The sequence below is a fragment of the Chelonia mydas genome, chromosome 3 (genome assembly GCF_015237465.2).
Source record: "Chelonia mydas isolate rCheMyd1 chromosome 3, rCheMyd1.pri.v2, whole genome shotgun sequence".
NCBI classification, from domain to species: Eukaryota; Metazoa; Chordata; order Testudines; family Cheloniidae; genus Chelonia; species Chelonia mydas.
This window is the reverse complement of record NC_057851.1, coordinates 115,717,138-115,740,372: the sequence shown is the minus strand read 5'-3', so window position 1 is coordinate 115,740,372 and position 23,235 is coordinate 115,717,138. Positions and strand designations below refer to the sequence as shown.

The 23,235-nt window shown below is 37.5% G+C and overlaps 1 protein-coding gene across 2 annotated transcripts in view; it reads right to left on the bottom strand.

Annotated features, from left to right (window-relative positions):
• Positions 1-23,235, bottom strand: part of SNX9 (sorting nexin 9) — a 94,235-nt gene that overhangs the window by 17,753 nt on the left and 53,247 nt on the right. For both annotated transcript variants that reach the window (XM_037895053.2, XM_043544257.1), the window contains 9 exons: positions 22,148-22,322; positions 19,325-19,478; positions 14,732-14,816; positions 12,855-12,980; positions 12,335-12,452; positions 9,428-9,558; positions 7,630-7,733; positions 4,216-4,319; positions 1,336-1,413 (listed from right to left, as the gene is read on the bottom strand). In XM_037895053.2, coding sequence (XP_037750981.1) covers positions 1,336-1,413; positions 4,216-4,319; positions 7,630-7,733; positions 9,428-9,558; positions 12,335-12,452; positions 12,855-12,980; positions 14,732-14,816; positions 19,325-19,478; positions 22,148-22,322 — 1,075 coding nt within the window. The remainder of the gene's footprint in view (positions 1-1,335; positions 1,414-4,215; positions 4,320-7,629; positions 7,734-9,427; positions 9,559-12,334; positions 12,453-12,854; positions 12,981-14,731; positions 14,817-19,324; positions 19,479-22,147; positions 22,323-23,235) is intronic.

The following is a 23,235-nucleotide window of genomic DNA, read 5'->3' as shown; positions in this document are numbered from 1 at the left end:
ATGGTACAGAAGAACATAAAAATACAGGACATACACCCACAGCAAAGAAGCTAATTTCAAATCACAAGTTAAAATGGAATCAGAGTTAAGAGGCAGAGTTTATAGAAGGATACGAAGCAAGGAACTAATTAGTAGTAACCAAGCAGAAAATCCCAGTTGGAATAAGTTACTAAATCAAAGGTCTAAAAAAATTCAGAATGTCTGTAAAATGCCAGTTAATAAAGTGATCTGAAAGAAAAGTAATAGTTTTAAAACTCAGTGAGAACATTCTAGGTTAAAAAAACCCCAATCTTTAGGTTCATTTTGGGATGAAATCTGAGACAGATTCCAATTTTGGTCTGAGAATTTGGGAGGAAGAAGGGGCACACAGGAGAGTGACCCAATGAGGTTCTTCATCATGTTGAAGAATTTTTTCTGCACATTGCTTGCAGAAACACTAGCAGAATTTGAGTGACTATATTTAATGTAGCCAGCAATTCTGCTCCTGTCCTGTGGAAAGAAACGGGGAGTAGAAGCACTGTGCTAATAAATGTGTATTATGAAATACAGATTTGATCTCTGATGATTCTAAACAGCAAGTTACGTATGTATAATGAACAAGCAAACTGGAAACCTCAAAATGTGATCATCAGCCTAGTAGAAATGTGCCAAAGTGGAATTTAAGTTTGGCCCAAAATATGGATACTCTTTTAGGATAATGCATAAAACACTCCCAACAAAAAGAAGTGCCCACTGATTAGTTTTCATCTTACGCCTCTTTCCCTCCTCCTCACTACGACCCAACATGACAGTCTCCATTTATTAATTGTGTAGATAGGGCTCTTTGAAGAAAAAAAAAAATCAAAGTGTCTCCAAACCAGGTGAACATAATCCAGTTAATTACAAAAAATGGTTTTAAAATGTCACCCTATACTTTTGTGATGACCGATGTTTTTATATCCACACATTTCTTCAGTAACGTAACACACAAGTATTGGTCATAAAAGACATGCTTCAGTAGATTGTCAGTTAGATCAATGACAATGTTACACATTAGTATTAGATCAGACTGCCACTGTAAATACCTCAAGTTAAACAAAAATTATTGTAAGATATGTTCGGATCTGAATTCTCATTTGCATTCCTTTTGTAAACATGTCATGCCATTTGAAACTTTAAGATATGGGTACTCAGTCAATACAAATAGATAAGGAAAATGTTGCTTATACTGAGATTTAAAAATTAAAAGGTCCCAAAATAATATAACATTTTGACAGCAAAATGTTGTATAACAGGACACTTTAGACATAATATTTCTTAAGATGAAAGAACAGTGCAAATGAATATATAAAGTACCTTGGTAACCACTGGTGCCGAAAACCAGTGCCAGACTCTGTAAGGCTTTTCCTATCTTCTGATATTCCTTAGGTAATGCTGAAGAAAAAAAATAAGTAAAAACGTAAATACTGTTTTACACTTTCACTGAATTATACAGCATTTCTGGTACAAAACAGCTATTCAATATTAAACATTTATTTTTGGGGAAAATATTCTAGAAGTCCACCGTAAGTCATATGTATGTATTACCTTTTATGAATCTTTAATTAAAAAGATAAAATACTGTCTTAATTTAGTCCTATAGTTAGCTCAAAGAGATGCAATAGTATTCGTACAAAGGGTAGTATTGCACATCCATACCTGAATAATTAGCCATTCCAAACTCATGAAGATAAAAACCTTATTTCACTTATTTTAAAATATAACTGTGTGTAAGTACATATTTTAAAAATCACACACCAAATAAGGATCTGTCTCTGTGTATACAATCTATGTATCTGTCTCCATGTATATAATGAACATGACATATTGTGCATGTGTATGTCTATATCTCTCTCAATATCATATACAGGTTACACACACACACCCCACTCCTACTCCCCTCCCACCCCACCCCCCACTTTTCTAAGAACACTTTGCCATTGCATCTTGAGGAAAGAACTGAAAAGGTCACCATATGTGTCCATACTTGTTTATCTAAAGCAACAAATGTGTTTAAAAAGCTTGATTCAGGTGAAATGTCCCCTACCATGGAAACTTAAAAGCATTCCTTCATTTCTTCTGTGAAGAAACCAGAATATTTTGTGTTTAAATGAACCCCAAAACTGGGGAGGGCGTCACCTTATTCTAAATTCATATTCATACAACCTATACAAATGCATTCCAGGAGTACAGAGAGTTTTTTTTCTTAAGTGAGCCTTTTAAAAATAAATTTGTTTCAGTGATATATCCTTGACCTGCAGTTAGTAACATGAAGACACAACCTTTTATACTAAGAAATTGTATTAGCTGCAATGTTAAAGGTCTTCATAATATTCTTAAAAAAAGAAAAGAAAAAAGAACCCTCTTAAAAAGATAGCTATCAAGGTTTCAAAATTTAATACTTAAAGTAGGAACTAACAACATTGCATACAATTATAAGGCTAACAAAATGCACTTGTATGTGTATTATACAATTTGGTGTTCTATTATGTCTACACAGCCATGCATGCACAAATTATTTCTTCACAATGAGGTTACAATTGCTGTGGTTTATGGCTGAATTTTTAAAATTATAAACAGCATGCATAATTCATATACTATAGACTCAAAGGCTTGATGTAATCTCTGAAATGAAAATAATTTTTTGCTTGTATGAGCTGTCCATTATAGAAAGAGTCAGAAGTTGAGATATGTTTGCTTTTTCATTTTTGTTTTTAATTATCTGTATTTGGAGAAGTGTATTGTGTGGATAAAAGAGGAACTAAGTAGTTTTCAATTGCTCTGACATTTTAGTGTTCAGATCAAGGTAAATGCCTTTTTACACCATACAGTGGGTCTCTCTATTAGTATCTTTAGAATACCTTCGTTAGTAGAATTCTTGCTAAGAATTATTTGATGCATCACGTTTTAATTTTTGTTTCTTGGGACTGGCATTTCCTATGCATTGTGTACCATTCACAGTACTATCCCTCTGTATGCCCCATTAATCCAACACTCCATCCTCAATTTTCTTCAGTGTGCCAAGGCATTGCCATTCAGTTTTGAGACCTATGCAATCCCCAGCAATGGCAGTGTGAATTTATGACAAAGTGGCCACTCCAACAAAGAAAATTTGTATTTCCAATATTTCCTTTTACCACCATGTGTCATTTTAAATATGTTATGAAAGTGAATATATAAAAAAGAAGGACTAAAGGGATAGCCAAGAACTTTTGGATAAGCTGGATTCAGATATCTAGGGATCCCTGAAATTCCAACTCCTGTGGCACTCCAACCCTGCAAGAATGGAGCTGCACTGCACTCAAGCAAAAAGAGGAGACGGGGACTGCTAAAACAACAAAAGAACAGGGCATGGAGACAGAACCAGGAACTTCTGTTCCATGCCTTGTCTCCTCTTCCATCCAAGATACTGAAGGAGGAGGGAAAAAAAAGGCAGCGGTTTGTGTGTTTTAGTTTATGCAGTTCCTGAATTCTATAGATATTAAGTTTCTTCTTCAGTGCAACTGGTGGGGATATAATGGACATTTGGTTAACCGGAATTTCACTGCAATGGAAAAATATTAACTATATTCCACTATTGTTGTAATAATTTCTGTTCATAAATATTAAAACATTTTCTCAGCTGGCCACTTATTAGTTTATTATTATATTGTTTTATATTGCAGTAACAATAGACCAGGACTCCATTGTATTAGGTCCCTGCCCCATATTTTTGTAGTAAACAAGGAATCCAAAGTAGTTGTCTTTTGAGTATAATAAGATTAACTATAGTAATAAGCATTCTGGAGCTTTAAAATAATAGTTTTTATCTGGAAATAATCATGTTAAGATGTAGTTATTGTTGAGAGCATATATTAATAATTTAGGGTAAAATACAATACAGAGATGTTGCAATTATGTCCAAACCAAGTGTTATAAACTCAGGAAATTTAGTTAAGGTGTAGTAACATTGGAGTCGGGGAAGGAGGGGAAAAGGGAAAGAACATAATGTGCTTTTAAGGTGCTATCTTTTTTAGCATTGTATGCCTTACTAGTAATTTTCAGTGTATGGTTTCATCATAACCTAGGATGTTCTCAAATTCAGTAGACTTAAATACATTTCAAATTTAAATAATAAATACACAAATATATCTAAATAGCAATAAAAAAGCAAGGCAGAGAGGACTTAAACTTGTAAAGTTTCCAAGTGACACTTACGTCCAGTACAACGCTTCCAGTGTTCTTGTCCCACTGTCAGCAACTCTTTAACTCCATCATCCATGGATTTAGTAAATCTGCCTACTGCATCACATTTCTGTTCTCTGTGGAATAAGGGCAATCCCATTACAGACAGATACAGAGTTGTTCCAATTTGCTACAATTGGCATTTAAACTGATGCAATGGACTTTTGAACAACTACATGACTATTATAAATAATAACTTTTACAACGCCCAAGAGTGTGTTAAGCATCTCACAGAACTAGTAAAAGAGTGGGGTGAAATCCTGGCCCCCCAAAGTCAATGGCAATTTTGCCACTGACTTCAGCGGGGCCAGAATTTCACTCCAGGTCCTTTGCCTGATGCTTCGTTATACTTTCCATCCTTTAAAAGGAGTCTGCTACTGGATTATCATTCTTGCTGTGGATCCTTATGAATAAGGCAAGGTTTACATAGCTAATCCAAAACATTATCCTTTATGGCAGTCTCGCATATAAAGGATATATGATCATTGCTGTTTTGTATTTTAAATTTTGTGAAGAAAATGTACCCCTAGTGCACTAGCTATACATTTTTTAAAAATATAAATGTGAAGAATTAAAACAATGGAAGTCTGATTTCTTAAAATGATGGTACACACAAAAACAGCAGCTATATCCGATACTCACACCAGACCAGTCTACAAAGAGTGAATCTGATATGCAAATCAGCGTCAAAACTAGACTACCTCTTCAGGGAGAATACAAATATAGTCTCAACCTGAAGATGACTAAATGATTTAGGATAAAGAGCTGCTGATATCTCATGGAAGAAATGCAAATATTTTGTGCTCAAAAACAATCTGCCTGGATTCCAATTTATGTATTTCTCTTTCATTTTACTAAGGATATCTGCATTAAAATATCCATACTTATTTATATAGCACTGTACACACAGGAATGCGCTGAGCAATTAACAGAGTAGCTCTATAAATGTCCTAACATTTTCATTAAAATTTTTCCCAACTATACCATGTTTTATCTAGTGCCCACGAGACCATTATGATGTAATTATCATCATCTCTATTTTACACAGAGCAAGAGGTTAAGTGACTTGGTCAAAATCACAGACTGGGTCATTGGAAGAGCTGAGACTAGATCTCAAAGGTTCCTAGATCCCAGCTTTGGGCTTAGGTTACTAGACGTTTCTCCCTGAAATGTCGATTCTTTGTTTGCAATATCCCAACTTGTAACTGGGGAAGTTTCTGTGACTTTAAACAGGAAAAACAATGAAACAGCGTAACTCTTAAAAAGCCTAGATCCTATTTTCATGCAAAGTTCCAAACACTGAAGAATGCGATAACAAAAAATAAGGCCCGCATTCCAAAAAAAAAAAAGTTACCCTGTTTATGTGCCACCCAATTAATTATAATAGGACTACATGTGAGAATGAGAATAGGTATAGAAGTAATTGTTTCAAGAATTAGGCCACATGTTTTTAGGATCCTCAGTGAAAGGTGATCTAAATGATTTGGACTTCACTTAATGGGAAGACTGACTTACAATATAATAATGAAAATAAAATATGCAGAAATGAAGTGTCAATACTTTTACCTTGGACAGGAGACTAAACCAACAGAGAAAGATATATATTTACATCCCTATGGACTCTACTGAAAAAAATGTTGAAATTAGGATAAATATAAAGTGAGATTTAACCCATATGCCATGAGTGTGTGATCTGACTCCCTTCCAGGAAATAAATGTTCAGAAGACTTAAGTCTTGTCTAAACACAAAAGTTGTACTGATTTAACTTACAAATAAGTAATATAGGTTTAAGTTATAAGTGCAAGCCCCTTATGTGGGCAATTAAGTTGGTTTAAGAGTACTTTAGATTGAATTAGTTTAAAATAGATGCCTTGTTGATTGGCAGATTTTCTACCATGGTGTCTGTTGAGAGAGATTAATAGGGTAGAATGGTTGAGAAAAGAATGGCTAATGAAAAAATCAGAGTGGTAAGCCCCAGAATAAATACATTTTTTGTTAAGTATTTTTGAAGTTGCCCTATAACCACCTACTTTCTTCTATTAAAGGAGATAATTCACAGAAATATTATGAATTAAGGCATACAAACCTACTATTTTTTATTCCCATTATTAAAAGATATATTATGAATGGCATGTACATAGATTGAGACTTGCACTTCAAACAAAAACAAATAATAAGCTTCCTAACTTAGAGGCCCTAACACCTTACAGCCTCATCATTTCTCTTTCCTGACAGATGAGAAATGTTATGCCTCTTGATAATATTTTTAGAAACCAATTCTCCTGGAGCTTTATCATCACATCATTCTCTCATGCACACACGAAATCTATTTAGTACCAAGGGTTTTTGTACCACATTGATACCACAGTATTTAAGCACATAATTAAGGTTGACGATTAACAACTGATTTTGAAATGGAAGAGACCTAGAAGTCCATTTCTCTGCTAGGGCAGGACTGTTTCCTTGAATATAGATGGAGTAATAGCTATGTACCACAATGACGTTGCTTTACCCACAAAATACTCAGCATAGGCCTCATATGGGAGATGGCAAGCAAATCATACATATCTCCTCATTTGTCTTTCTAAAACAAGATTATGGGAATTAAAGACAGGAACTGCAAAGCAAATCCAATTTATCACCCTAAGGTTAGCTAAGAGAAGTCTGTGTGTGTGCGCGCGCGCGCACATTCCTTTACACTTATATAGAATTTGCCCAATTTTTTATATAACTTTTTTAAAAAGTTTTTAAAAGTCTGATAATTTAAGTCACTCTTCCCTCATTTGTAATAGATTTCTGCAGGTCCCTCCCATCAGAACGCTTTGCTGAATGAATTAAACATTATCTTTTCCATTTTATGCACAGGATTGTTTGTCTTGTTTGACAGGACTGTCTACCTCACATTAAATTTTTTTGGATACATTTAGTTGCTTTGGAATGATTCAGAACTGCCACAATAAAGAACAAAACAGACCATTTAACTGCCATGCTTGCAGGCTTCTGCGCTAATATTCTGCCAGTGCTCATCAACTCCGATTCAAGTTAGTTGCAAAAAAGTTCTTTTAGGATCTGCCTTCAATCTGGTCTTCGATCCTGCATGTGCAGATCTCTGTGCAATATCCTTTTATTGTGTCAGAGTTCTAACAGATTTGGAAAGGTCTCCACCAAATCTTAAATTAAGATCACTTTATGAGAAAGCTACCATTTTTCAGTTTCACCTCAGTGACCTACTGCCAGAAGCCCTTTGATGCCACCAGTATGTGTACTCATGCAAGCTTAAATTTGTGTTATATGGATAGTTCTGTAGTTTTCCATCAGGAGATAACATTTTGTAATATGACTGCTGACATGTAGTATCAGTGCAAGAGAAGGGAGTGCCACCTTACATTTCTATCATGTCCAAGTCAGGAGCTTCTGGTTCCATAGTTGAAAAGATCATTACTCCCACAATCTCATCTTTTTCTGCCTTCCTCTTCCCAGTTTTCCATTCCTTGGCAAAAGAACAATGGGACAATGCATACTGTGCAGTGTAATCATCACTATTTACCCATAGTAGAGTAACATATATCCTAAGCAATGAATGCAACTTCAATGGGAGTTTTGCCAATTCTTCTATAGGGACAGAATTGCAATTTTTTTTAAAAAATGCATTTCATTTTCTATATCATAGCACTAAGTTGAAAATGTGAATTATACATTGTGCAATACATAAGTATATACACAACACAAACTACTTATCAAATAACCGAATTACAAAAGAAAAATTATGCACATATCTAAATTGTTACATTTTAAAAATTATACTCCACTTATATACACACACACACAGCAATGTGTGATATCTTTGGATTGTCATCATCCAATTGGTTAAAGGACCGAGCAACTTAATTTTTTTACTATAATTTTCCCAGCTGGTCATATTTGTTTAAATAAAAGCAGCAGCAGCAGGCAGAGATTTGACAACTGCCACTGTAAAATGCTTAGTTGGAATTATTTTTTTAAATCCTAGATATGTTGCAGCATCAGTTCTCTGTATTTCATGTCACTAGTCAGAAGAATGCCAATAGCCAGCCACACAGGTTTTAGCAACAGAAACTGCTGACAAGCTAAAAGGACAACTGCATGACCCTATCTTAGCTAACAGAACAGTTTCTGGATACATGTACACTCTACACATGCACTCCATTTTGCCTTTATTGCTCATGAATACTTTAAATTAAAAAAAAATTCTTCTTTAAAAAAAGGATGCCAGTTATGTAGGCCTAGCAGTCAACATATAACCAGATTGGTACTAGTTCTGGAGCTTAGCAAATGGGCTACCCTCAAGAGAAAAAGAAACAAAATGAGAAGGGACAAGGGAACTGAAGAAGCAAGCTTATGTTCTATGTATATTTGGTCCAACCTCAGTGCAGGGGACTGGACTAGATGACCTCTGAAGCTCCGTTCTAGCCTTACATTTCTATGATTCTATCATCATGCCACAGATTTGCCTGATCTTGTTACCATCAGGGTCAACCCCTTTTTCTATCTTTTTTAATGCAGTACTACAACCATATACCTCTAAGCTCTGCTGCAAAATGAATGGTTTCTGGCAGCAGAACAGTACAGATCACTAGGACCGCACTGACTGATGAGTCAACCAACGATAAATGAGTTCAGCAGAGTCAGATCTGATCAAGTCCAACAGCCACAGAAATCTTTGGAAGGGCACATTAGTTTATTTTGTTAAAGAAAGCAAAAATTCCCTTGGGTTGTCTTTTTTTCACCCATTTTTAGATAACTGCTACTATTAGAGTTTTGCTCATTCTATTTTTCTCTTCCAGAAATATCACTAACTGGAGATACAATGTGTGAGAGGAGTGAAGGGGGAGGGAGAATTAGAAATTGTTATTCTGCTAATTCTGAAAAAAATCTACCTTAGAATACCTATCTGTTAGGACAGATGGCAATAAAATTTCATTAGGCAAACCTATTCCTCTTCTAAGCAATGAACCAAGTCTACCAAACACATGGCAATTTACAGATTGTCAATTGCCCACTGGGGGGCAGACAGAAATCAAAACATTCATTATCTGTAGGCTACAAAATTTAACATCGCTCTCCTGTGCAAAGTGAGCTCATCAGTCCAAGTCCCTTTCTTTCATCTCTCTTTTCTGACTGTAACAAGGCTGAATTTTTTCCTACCTTCTCATCCCGGAAATTGAGGAACTGCTGAAAAACTTCGCTTTCTGAAACAACCGGATGACGACACATCCTGGTCATCCAACCCTGCAGCCTCTCCATGCGCATTTTGATAAATTCTTCTTCAAAGCGCCCTGCAATATACTGAATAATAACTACTACATTTCTGCTTTAGCAACATCCACACGTATCTTTAAAATAAAAACAGGCTCTTTTCACCTAAATTTGGTGGAGTGCGAAATGGCTACCTTTATGTAATTTCTGTAGCTTGGAAAATTAGAACTGTAGAGTAATAGGCATCAGCTGTTGGTGAGTAGGATTGTTATTTTTAAATAATGGCCAAGACACATTTCAGAGAGTTCTCTTGTTTTGTCTGATTTTGAAACAGAAAAGGATAATGGCACGTCATTTTTATGTTTTCCAGAGAACATAGTTAATTAGTTGACCCAAGACACAGAATTTACAGGCGTGCTCAAATTGCAGGCCTTTGATTAATGCAATCTATTCAGTTCTTCAGTCAAGAAGATAACAGAAACAGATATGAATTTCTGAAGAAAGTGTAAAAACAAGATGGAGTAGCATTTATTTGTTAAATATGTCATGTTTATAATGCTTTTGAAAGGTCCAACATCCATCAAGTTCATACAAGGAAGGCAGTTGCACAAAAGACAACACCCACCGCCACCACCAAATAAATACCTTTTCACTTCTTCAAAATGTATAAATATTGTATCCACCAACATACCAAGATGTTTTCCCCCACAAACTAGAAAAGATGAAGCTCAAAGAATAGCAAAGTTTGGCATTTATGAAGTGCCAGCTCTTTGTAACTACAGAGATATTTAGCACATATCATTGAAACTATTACATTTTAAAAGTACGTAACTGATGAAACACTATTTATAGAGAGTAATTTCTGCCATTGTGTATTGATAATTACCTTTGTTTTGTTAAAATTAAAAAGACAATATCATTTTATAGTTAAAATTGGAAAAAACAAACCTCATTTCATTTGATGAGTCCAACATAGTACACAATAGTATACATTTGAAAAGGTTAAGGCATTGTTACAGCATACTAACCGCTCTGATCCACATAGCAATGTAGATAACAGTCCTTGAAGGAGTACACTTTTAAAAAAATATCTATATAAACTTGACACAGTTGCTATGGCAGCAGCTTAAAACCCCCACAGAAAACTCAAGTGGTGAGATACAAACACGGAGCAGAGCTGGCAATACTAACTGATAGACATGCACAGAACTATTCAAAACAATAGGAAACTACATCCACACTTAATGGCATCTAGTCAATTAACAGAATAATTTAAGACTAAAGGATGAGAAAACATATTCCATAACTATAACTTGCTTTATCATGCAGCTGCACTAAAGCTGCAGTAGCGTCTGAGTCAGTGTACGGAGACATGAATGGTAACCTATTTGGAACCTTTGCAAATCATATCCATAATCCATAGCAGCCAGCAAAAACAGAATTCCTGTTATAGTTCTTATCTAAACAAAAGTAATAGTCAGCTGGCACAGTAGCAGGCTTTCCACAGACTAACGTCTAGAATAGCTTTTTTTCTGTCCAGCCGTCCTCTGAAAGAAGCCTCCTGAGCATGCTGAAAGATATTTACCATTTTAAAAGAAAGTTTTATTTAAACTAATTTCTAAAGGAAATAAATACCCTTTTCTTGGCACAAATCGAGAAAATCACCCTTGCTCACAGAATACCAAAGACAAAAGGTTAACTGAGATGCCAGATTCTCTTTTGAGTCTTTTATGATCCAATTACAATGAAAGCTAGACACACATCAGGTCTTCTGGGTTCTTTTTAGTTCATGTGCACGTGTTTAAATAAAAATACTGGTGCAATTCTAAGCATAAGGCTAGCTAAGCAAAAACAAAATCACTTCCTCACTTTTCAATTTCCTCGGCATTTATCCCAGCATTTGCATCAATGCTCAACTTTCTTCACACACTGAGAGGCTGTTGCATTTTCAGAGGTACAGAGAGCCACATGGTTGGCTGCATGCCTGCGTGTGTGTTTGTTGCTTTTTTTAAAAAAAAGACTGCGTAAGAGTCTCACCAGAAAAAAAAGGAAGCAGCAGCGTTAATTAAATATAAACAGAAATTACATGTTTTCTTCCAGCATAGGTCTCCACTTTCCACTAAATGCACAATTCACTGCACTTGTTAACAAATACATTCCTGGTTAATGTGCCACAGAATTCTACCAAAAGGCACAGATTCTGAGATTACACATGACTATGACGACTGAGCTGCTGAGACCACTGACGGTCCGGTCCAATCCAATATCCATTGAAATCAAGGCTCCCATTGATTTCAAAAGGGTTCGTGTCAAGCCGTTATTGTTTAGTAGCACTAATCAGGGCAGAGGGTTAAATAAATAGAAAACACTTTTCATGTGACCTTTTTTGGCAAGTGTGAAATTAAACTATTAAAAACCCCATATGTAACATTTTACTTATGAACAGAAAAGCAACGGTATACCCTCTGTCTGAGGGTCCTGCCTCTCCCCCACACCAATTTTCACTTTTATTATTTTTCTCTTTCCAACTGAAAGGCCCCTGTGTCATGATAATGCTCTCTCTGAATCATGGCACTCCCAAAACTGTCCACGGGGTTGTTTCAGAACGATGAGACCTTCTCCACTACCAAGACTGAGCACGCTCCCTCCGTAGTGCTTAGTTGTCCAGCCAGTGGCAAAAGGATCAAATCTGAGTTTTGAACAGATCTTGACATATGCCATGAGTTAGACTGTCATCAAGCCACCATGACCAAAAGAATTAATTATTCTGAACACTTTTCAAAACCATTGAGAAATAAGGAGAAGGTCACTATCAGGTGAGATTTTTTTCTTTGAGTTCACAGCTGGAATATTTACCTGTGACTTGCTTGTCAGGAAGAGACGGGATTGGAATGGCAAATCCAAATTTAACCAGGAGACGCTCATATAACCAATCAAAGTGTTTATATCTGTGGTTGACAGATCGATTAGTGTTCTGTGGAACAGGCAAAAAAAATTCTGACTTTTGATGGATCTTTTAAAAAACTGAAGTAAAGTCACAACAAATGGTTAATGTGACTGACTAGCTCAAGTAAAGCTTTAGCACAAAGTCTCAAAATAGTTACTATTTAAATACAGGTTTCAGAGGGGTCACCATGTTAGTCTGTATCAGCAAAAACAATGAGGAGTCCTTGTGGCACCTTAGAGACTAACAAATTTATTTGGGCATAAGCTTTCGTGGGCTGAAACCCATAGCACAGTTACCAATTGGGAAAAAGTGTAACTTTTCCTTAAACTATCTGCTATTATTTACTGTCATAGCTCCCCCTCCCCCCGCACTCCCCATCTTCCCAACTTTACACACTGAATGGAAGTCCGGTGTCACACACACACTTACAGTACATGTTAGCTGATATTCAATGTAGCTCTTCAAGCCATACATTTTGGAACCTTTTTTGGGATCTGCCACCACACAGTCAAACGTAGAGGTAGGATAAACCCACATAGGACCATAATCTCCAACCTGCAAATAGTTTCAAAAATATTAATTTTATAAATGTAAAAACAGACCATCCTTAACAAGAAAGCAATTAAAACGTGTGTTGGACATTCTAAGCATCCAGGGACTATACTGATATTTGAGGGTGCTCAGCAGCTTGCAGGAGGCATTCAGGGCTATTTGAAGCATGGCCCTTAGATTCTTGCAGAGTCCACTACCTCTCATTTATAAATCTAATCAGAGGTACATAACGTAACTGAAATGGCTTTTAGAAATATTGTTTAAAATTTTGAATAGCATAAGGTTTTTCTTGTAGCAAACAATGTACCTGTATTAGAATAGCTGATAATGAACAAAGGCTACAACTGGAAGATGTTGCCCTTGATGACTTTTCACCAGAAACTCCCAACTCTCTCCACTGAGTAATTTGCAGGTCTTTTGATCTTCTAAACCGTCATGTAAGTATTCCCACTGTATTTGATGGCAATAGTTGCACGAGTGAGGGTTTGCAGACTGGGCTTTATGTTACCTATATGTTAGACCCATTTACATATTGCTGCTTACAATGTATTCTGCTTGGTTGTGCATTACCGGGGGAGGGGGGGGGAACGATCTAAGTTACATGAATAACGTAGCTGAAGTCGACATACTTAGATCGACTTACCATGGTATCTTCACCGTGGTGAGTCGACTGCTGCCGCTCCCCCATCGACTCTGCCTGCGTCTCTCGCGGCGCTGGAGTACAGGAGTCGACGGGAGAGCGCTTGGGGATCGATTTATTGCATCGAGTCTAGATGCAATAAATCGATCCCCGCCCACCGATCCAGCAGGTAGTGAAAAAATACCCTCATTCTCACCAGGGTAGACTCTCCTCAGCCTACCCCCAGCACTCAGCTCACTCATCAGAGTCCTACTACCACCCCTCACATCGGCATGGGGACAGGGGATATTAAAAGGGGGGAGGACCTCAGCCCACAATGTCTCCCCCATCTCATCTGTACAAGGCCCATCAGCAAAATCCCACGTCTTTTACTTCTGGGAACTGTTCCTTTTATTTAACCTTTTAACTGCCCTGGAAACTAGGTGTAAATTGCAGTAAACTAACATGCCTACCAAGTACTACCACGAATTAACAAATCCTATTCCTAATTAACCTAGTTGTCCCTCCACAATGCTGTGAGGAAGGCGAAAAACTCCCAAGGCATATACCATTTTGGTCTCTTCGGGGAGAAAAAATTCCTTCCTGATCCCAGAACAGGTGATCAGTCAGACCCACAGTATCCTCAAAACACATCTCCAAAGCTATCAGTAAGGGGTCAGAGGATGGGCTGCAGGAACAGAGCAAGAGGCGGCTCCACATGGCGCAGGCTAGGGTATAAATTAATGAAAGGGGAGGGTGAGGAACCAATCAGCACCCTTCCTCCCTTCAGATGGCCAATGAATGGCTAGATACTCTGGAGGGGAAGGGACAACCTCTGCATCCTATTAGTGGGTGCTCTTCTCCCCATTTAGCTGGGGCTGTCCCAATCACCAATGGCCCCATCAAGTTTCCCACTAGTTGAAGCAGGTGGGTGGCATTGGAGATTCTCAACACTTGGCAGGATCACGCCCTAACTGCACAGTCTCCCCAAATAAAATAATATACATAAAAAACAATGTCTGCAGTACACGAGGCATTAGGTTCTAAGCTTTTACTTATATTAGTGTCCCTCAGAAGTCCCTCTTTTAGCCTCAACATGTCTTAAAAATAATTCGGATGAGGAAAAAAAACTTACAATTATGGGAATTTTCTCTTTGGGTTTTACTAGCTGCTTTGCCAACAGATACTGTTCCATTCCAGGTTTTGCAAATCCAGGGAATCTAATCAAAGAAATAAAGTGACTGAATTTCTTTTTCATAATCCCTTCTTTGACAGGTTCACAATTTCCTGCCATGTTTTTAAAAACTCATTAATCCTGATGGGCTAAGGAGAGGTGATAGCCTAATTACACTAAATGAAATCTGTGCTAATCACAGATTGCTCTGATGGCTAATTATTCACTGGAAAAAAACCCAGTAAAGCTTCAGCTATTGAGTAATCATCTTTATTCATGAAAGTACAGGATACTAAGCTGGTTTCTGATTGGCTGAACTGCACAATAGGTCTGGTACTCAAAGCCAATCAGAATAAGTATGACAGTGGAATAATTAGCAGCAACTGCCATTCTATTACATCATCACTCATCAGCTAAAATGATTTGAATTCACATCAGTTTCATCTGATAAACAGTAATAACGATTTACTATGAACGACAATGTTATAATTTTATCTAGTAGTTCTGGACATGACATAAGTGTGACACTCATGTTTTATCCACTAACCAGAATTAATAAGTGAAGCTATCGTGCCCTCAGATCAAAGTTTACATTACAAAAACTAACCAGGGGAGTCCAATTTCCTCAGTCTTTTCAATGAAATGACTGGACCAAAAACAGTTAGCCCCTTGAAGTGCTGCTAAGCAGCTGCTGTTTGCATGGAGCAACAACACGGATGAAGTGTGATTTAAATTAATTTGCAGTGCCCCTAAAATAGGGGGCTTTGTTGGTGGTGATGCTGGATTTTTAAATAAGTTGTAGTATACAACAGTGAAATAACATCATTGTAAAAGGTTACAGAGTAGCAGCCGTGTTAGTCTGTATCCACAAAAAGAAAAGGAGTACTTGTGGCACCTTAGAGACTAACCAATTAATTTGAGCATAAGCTTTCGTGAGCTACAGCTCACTTCATCGGATGCATCCTTATGCTCAAATAAATTGGTTAGTCTCTAAGGTGCCACAAGTACTCCTTTTCTTTTATCATTGTAAAAGAACACTGTCACAGGACTGGACCAAAGTACCTCCTGCTTTGAAAAGCCATTGCGTCTGCATTACCTAGTCATTAGTTTCCCAAAAATGCAGTGCTTGTACTACTAGCTACATAGCAGGGGCCATTATCCTGCGTCCGTTTTCTATTCCACTGACATTCAACTGTAACTACGTAACAGCTACTCAAAGCCAGTGATAGAAGCTTATCTACTTATACCTATTTATTATTCCGGGGGTAATGTTCTATTTGATCTTAGGTGAGATTTCATCCTGTTTTAAAATGTGGACTAACTTTAAATGGGTAAGGTAAATAAAATTAGACTTCCTGTAATAACAGGCCTGATTCTCCAACACACATTCATGCAAGTATTCATTCATTAAAGTCAGTAAAACTACTTGCTTGAGCAAAGATTATTCACATGAAGGGTTGTAGATTTAAGCTCAGTATTTTCAAAAAGGTACAAATCCAAAGAATCAAAACAGTTATTCAACATAAACTATCCCTCTTGCAGTACAGTGACAAAGGCCCCAATCCTACCAATGTTTATACATGTGCATAGCTTTATGCACATGAGCAGGCTCACTGAAATCAATGGGACTTCTCATATGAGGAACATTAATTTTGTATTTGCCAGATTGGGACCTTTGTCACTGATTGCAGAAGTCTTATGCTCAATCTGATTTACTTTAAATAACCATTCTGGTTATAGCTATAAGGAATAATGGATAAATATAATAAAGAAAAACGTGACCAAATCTAAGTCCAAAAAGAATGAAGTGACCAGTGAAGGAACTGTGTCTGAAAGCCAGACACTGTACTTACATTACTTAAAAAAACACCGTAAAAAACTCTCTATTCTAACTTATCTATTATGAACATGTAAAGAAAATCAAGAGCTAGCAAGAGACAATTATTCTTTTTCTATTAGAGAATGATGCTGCCATTTGGTCAAACTGCCTTATAAAGTTTTGGTTATTAGCCTAAAGTTAAAGGAAGCTAGTCTTATTTAGATTCAAAACCAAATTAAAAAAGGAGAGTATCACAGATGTGCAGTGCTCATTGCTAAAGTGAATGACTCTCAAATACGCATGATAGCATAGACCCAAACAGAGATATGGAAATGATGAGTAACTTTGTATTAAAAAAAGACCTTTCAAAGGGATGAGAACATTAAAACATACTATTAATTTACATTTAAAAATATTTACTATTCAAGCATTTTGCATTTTCCCTGGACCTTTTTTTTGTTAATTACATCAGGAAAGATCTTTGGAAAGCTTAAAAATAAACAAAAAAATCAATCAGGCTTCAGACTAGTTAAAGTACTGACTTGCAGAGCAATGCAGCAGAACCACACAAGTTTGGACTGGAGAGTCTTTTCCCATGTACATCAATGGGTATTAAAAAGCTATTAAGTAATAATTAGTTTGAACATGTTCCTACATTTTTAAAATTTAGTATTTCTTCTTTGAGGATCAGGAGACAGTTTTTTTTATTAAAACAACAACAACGCACTCAAGCCTCTGCATTACACAAGAGTTATAAGAGCTTTGTTGTTGCCGCTGTTCCCAAGGAAATGACATCAGGATGCTGAGAACAAAATAAAATGTTTTAAACTAATAAGTTAAAAAAAATCCCTTGTGACACAGAAAATAGGTTAAAGGATAATGCAACATCCATTTCTACATTAACAGGAGTGATAACTGAAAGCTAAGCAGCCACAATTCTACAAGTGTCTTTTTTGCCTCTTCCCCAGCGCCATGTAGGGTGTCTACACTGTAATGAAATCCCAAGGTTCGAACTCAGGCTCAAGCCTAACCCTCCTTCAGTCTACATACAAATCATGCTGACCCTAGGGTGACTAGATAGCAAGTGTGAAAAATTGGGATGGGGCGGGGGGTAATAAGTGCCTATATAAGAAAAAGCCCTGAATATCGGGAATGTTCCTATAAAAATTGGGACATCTGGTCACCCTAGGCCCAGGGTCCCAGGAACCAACAGGGGTTCTAACCCTTGGCTTACATTGCAGTGTTGACACATCCTTAGACTTTAAAACCTGTAATGTGTTAATATCTTTCAAAAGTTTTAAAATTAAGATATTTAAAGACTGTTTAAAAAATTGAGATCTGTGCAAACTTAGACTAGATTTTCTTTTTCCTCCCACGTTTAAACCACAAAGGCCATGGCACAGCTGAAAGGGGTTATTAAATTATGACACGATGCCAAGCTAAATTCTGCTCCCAGTTATTCTGGTATCAATTTGGCACATCTCCACTGGAGTCAATAGAGTTGCACCAATTACTGATATATTCTATTGACTCCACTGAAGTTAAACCAGTGCCAATTTGGCATAACTGGGAACAAAATCTGGCTCACTCTATTGAAGGCTGCAGGGCTGAACCCCAGTAGTTTCTGTTAAGCATGGATGGGGAGGGGAAAAGATCTTTCAAAAGAAGGCGGGGAAGGGAATTCTGTGCTCTTGAAAACAAGTTCAGAGAGTTGTACAGTGTAATTGATTGTACTTGATTTCACACCTTAACCAGAAAAAACTAACAGAGGGGGATCGCAAGGCTCAGAAGATTATGGGGTAATACAGCCTTTCAGGTCTAGGTTGTTAAAGCTGGCCCCTATATCAGCAACAACTGATGGCCATGCAGCAGACAGCATAGAATGAGTTTCTAGTTTCACTCTGGTTCCTAATGAACCAGTTCTGCAATATCGCCACAACTGGAACCCTTGTTGAGTTGGCAGTTGTCACAGCAGTTGCAAAGACTGTACTACCTCTATCCCTGGAGGTAGTCTTTTCAGATCAGAGTTGGAGTACAATAAGACGACACTCTGGAGCACCATGCACAGTCAATCCTGTTCCGTGGATAAGAGACCTCACCTGCCAAGATCACTAAATACACAACTAAATGCCACTAAATTAAAAGACGTAAGGTATGTCTACATTACAAGCACTATACTGACACAGCTGTGACACTGCAGCTGCACCACTGTAGCATTTGTAGTGCAGACACTTGCTACAGTGATGCAAAGGGTATTTCCATCACTGGTAAATTCATCCCCTCAAGAGGCAGTAGCTTAGTTGATGGAAGAATTCTTCTGTCAACCCAGCTTATCTATGTCCCTCAGGGGTCACACCCCTGAACGACAGAGTTAAGTCAACCAAAGTTTTAGGGGTAGACTAGGCCTTAAGTTTAGAAAGGCAATAAGTATCCTGGAAACTCATGAGTTAATTGGCTACAAACAACACACCAGAGACACATGCCTATGTCATGTGTTGTCAGGTAGCCTCTATCTTTCTCTACATGCTCCTGCTGTGAAACGATAATGCTGAATTTGTCACATCTCCACATCAACCCCTTACACTGCACATTTAAGTGGAAGGACAAAATGAATCATGTGCAGGGGGCAGAGAGGAGAATTCCTATTCAAATAAACTTTTACAATTTTAACTCTGCCCCAATATTTAATTTCTTCTAATCTCTAACATTGTTTTTCCCAGTTTGTTGATCATTACTTGTTAAGTGGTAATTTCATGGCAGCTGTACGAGTATTTCCACGCTGTGGGCCCCCTGCCTCAGAAGACTCACTCTCCTTATAGCCAAGGTAAGATGGTGCCGTTGATTTTGGGTCATCCCAGTCATCATCCCAATCGTCGTCATCAGCAGCCGCTGAAGGAGCGGGAGAAGGGTAAAGAGATAGAAAAAAAGGTATTACTAACTTTGCTGAGCCAAAGACTGCTCTCCCCCGCCCGCCCGCCCCCACAATATTCCAACGAAAAAACAAAGAACTAATTCAGCCCAATGTTTTTTGGCTCCTCATTTAAAATGTATCCCCAAAAACCTAGACATCCAAATAAAACAGTACAAATCTATTAAATAGATTGCTTTAATGCACCAATATTTTCTTTAAATGGGCACTTAATTGACACTTTCCCAGTTAATATGTCCCAAATATAAATCTCTCTCTTCACACAGACTTCCAGTGTTAAAAAGACTAGAAAGTTATTTGAAATACTCGCTGCAATGCTTTAAAATAGAGGGCTTATATTACTGGCCATGCCTTGGCAGAAACAGGAACACACAGATTTAAAGTTTTATGTTGCCCACAAAGTTCAAGCTATGTGAGCTGAACAACATGTCTAAGATTCTGTTCTTAACACTCATGGCTCTCACCTGCTAATTTTTCATGCAGTTCTGAAAGGGTGCACTGATGTAGATCATTGCCATTTTATAGGAAATATTTTAGGAGTCCACCACTTTTCTCCATAGAATTAGAATCATAGGACTGGAAGGACCTTGATACATCATCTTAGCCAGTCCCCTGCACTAAGGCAGGACTAAGTATTATCTATTCTAGACCATACCTGACAGGTGTTTGTCTAACCTGTTCTTAACAACCTCCAATTACAGATATTCCACAACCTCCCTTGGTAATTTGTTCCAGTGCTTAACTACCATGCAGTTAAGAAGTTCTTCCTAATGTCTAACCTAAATCTCCCTTGCTGCAACTGAAGCCTCATTGCTTCTTGTCCTATCCTCAGTGGAGAAAGAGAACAAGTTATCATCCTTCTCTTTATAACAACCTTTTACATACTTGAAGACTTATCACATTCCCCCTTCAGTCCTCTCTTCTCCAGACTACACACACTCATTTTTTCAATCTTTTCTTGTAGTTCATGCTTTCTAGACATTTACTCGTTTTTGCTGCTCTCCTCTAGAGATTCTCCCATTTGTCCACATCATTCCAAAACTGTGGTGCCCACAACTGGACACAGTACTCCAGTTGAGACCTTAGGGTTTAGTAGAGTGGAAGAATGACTTCTTGGGTCTTGCTTACAACAATCCTGCTAATACATCCCAGAATGATGGTCACTTTTTTTTTTGCAACAGTATTACATTGACTCCTCATATTTAGTTTGTGATCCACTATAACCCCCAGATCTTTTTCTCCAGTCCTCCTTCCTAGACAGTCATTTCCCATTTTGTATATGTGATACTGATTATTCCTTCTTACGTGTAGTACTGTGCTTTTGTCCTTATTGAATTTCATCCTATTTCAGACCATTTCTCCAGTCTGTCCAGATCATTTTGAATGATCATTTTGAATTTTAATCCTATCCTCCAAAGCACTTGCAACCCCTCCCAACTTGGTATAGTCCACAAACTTTAAGTGTACTCTCCATGCCATTATCCAAATAATGTATGAAGATATTTAATAGAACTGAACCCAGGACAGATCCCTGCGGAGATCCGCCTCCCCCCATATGCCCTTCCAGCTGAACTGTGAATCATTGACGACTACTTTCGGAGTAAAGTTTTCCAACCAGTTGTGCACCCACCTTAGAGAATGTTCCTCTAGGCTACATTTACCAGTTTGCTTATGAGGTGGTCATGTGAGAGAGTACCAAAACCCTTACTATGGTCAAGATATGTCATATCTACTGCTTCCCCCCATTCACAAGGCTTTTTACCCTGTCAAAGAATGATATTAGGTTGGTTTGACGTGATTTGTTCTGCACAAATCCACGTTGATGTGTTATCACCTTATCTTCTTATAGGTGCTTACAAATGGATTGTTTTATTTGCGCCATTATCTTTCCAGGTACCGAAATTAAGATGACTGGTCTATAATTCCCTGTGTTGTCCTTATTCCCATTTTATAGATGGGTACTATATTTTCCCCTTTTCCAGTTCTCCGGGATCTCTCCTGCCCTCCACGAGTTCTCAATATAATCACTAATGACTCAGAAATCTCTTCAGCCAGTTCCTTAAGTATTGTAGGATGTATTTCATCAGACTCTGCCAACTTAAAGACACCTAACTAACTTGTTCTTTCCCTATTTTAGCCTCAGACCCTACCTCATTTACACTGATGTTCATTATGTTAGTGAGTATTAGATGGGTAGCCATGTTAGTCTGTATCCGCAAAAACAACGAGGAGTCCAGTGGCACCATAAAGACTAACATTTATTTGGGCATGAGCTTTCATGGGTAAAAAAACCCACTTAGCAGATGCATGGAGTGAAAAATTTTCACTCCATGCATCTGCTATGTTATGTTGTTATGTTAGTGGTCCCATCACTGCTAACCTTTCTGGTGGAAACAGAAAAAACGGTATTTAACACTTTGGTCATTGCAACATTTTCTGCAATTGTCTTTCCCTCATCATTGAGTAATGTGCCTACCCTGTCCTACCATGTGAACGGTTTGCTATGTTTATAAACTTTTCATGGTATAGAAAAGGGACACTACTGTACAGGTGATCCTCATTTATACCAACATTCTGGTCCAGATTATTGAGAGACTGAACAAATCATTCATGGGAGCTTTTAGCTGACCTGGGCCTTGATAGGCCTGTGGGTGCCCAAATTGTGCTGCTCCCTCCCAGTTGTTTGAAGTGGTATTTTTCTGCCCCGCTGCACTTTCAGGTTTGGTTGCCCAGCCATCACCAGAATTCGCATTGTCCACATTTCCTGATTTCCAGTTTGACCAGGGGTCATGGGCATTGTTGACCTACAACATATAAATAAAAAAGAAAAATAATTTTAAAAAGCTGCTGAAGAAACACAAGGGGAAATGTATCCTAAATCTTCACCATCAGTAGAGAGAGCAAAATTCCTTAAATTAAAAAAAAAAAGGACTACAAGTTTTCTGTGTTCAGCACTTGGCAATGACTTCGTAACCCAACCAAGGCAAATCTCAAATGCTCATATACTACAGGTCTGAGGACCATATAAATATCTGGATGGATTATGATTAACTTTCCACTGATAGTGACATTGGGACATCACTGAAAACAGTATTGCTTTAATCACTTAAAGCTAAGTCAATAAATTATCGGTTCTAACAATTTTCTAAAGCACTTTTATCCACAGCAGTTATCTGCAGTTGCCCTGAAAGTATGTGCAGATCAAAGAAAAATCCAAGTCTTGACATTTTTATGTGAAGTTTTATTCCATCAACTCCTGTATGGGTGTTTGCTACCTTTATTTCACTAAACCAATGATCAAATATTTAAAAGCTGAACAATACAAATTTTCCTCTGCATTTTGTACTTTAATAAAATAGGTAAATGTTTACTTGTGTGCAAAGAAGAGCACTCTACCAGAGATATTACATTTAAAGGGCAAAAAACAACCTGACAGTCATGTTTATTTTCTGGCAAAGAGAAAAACAAGACAATTCAGAATTAGTCCGGAGATCCTTGCATTTTGCATAGACTCTGCAAAGCAGTGAATGCAACACTTCTGTCACATAGTAGCATCCCAACTGGGCAATCCCGAGCAATGAATTTCTATCACACTACAATACTGACTACCTACAGCATTCTACCCTAGCAAATGGTGTAAGATTTCATTAAGATCTCCATTACAAAACACTGTCAACTTCTTCCTGGCCACCCACCCCTACTGCAGAGTTTTTCACA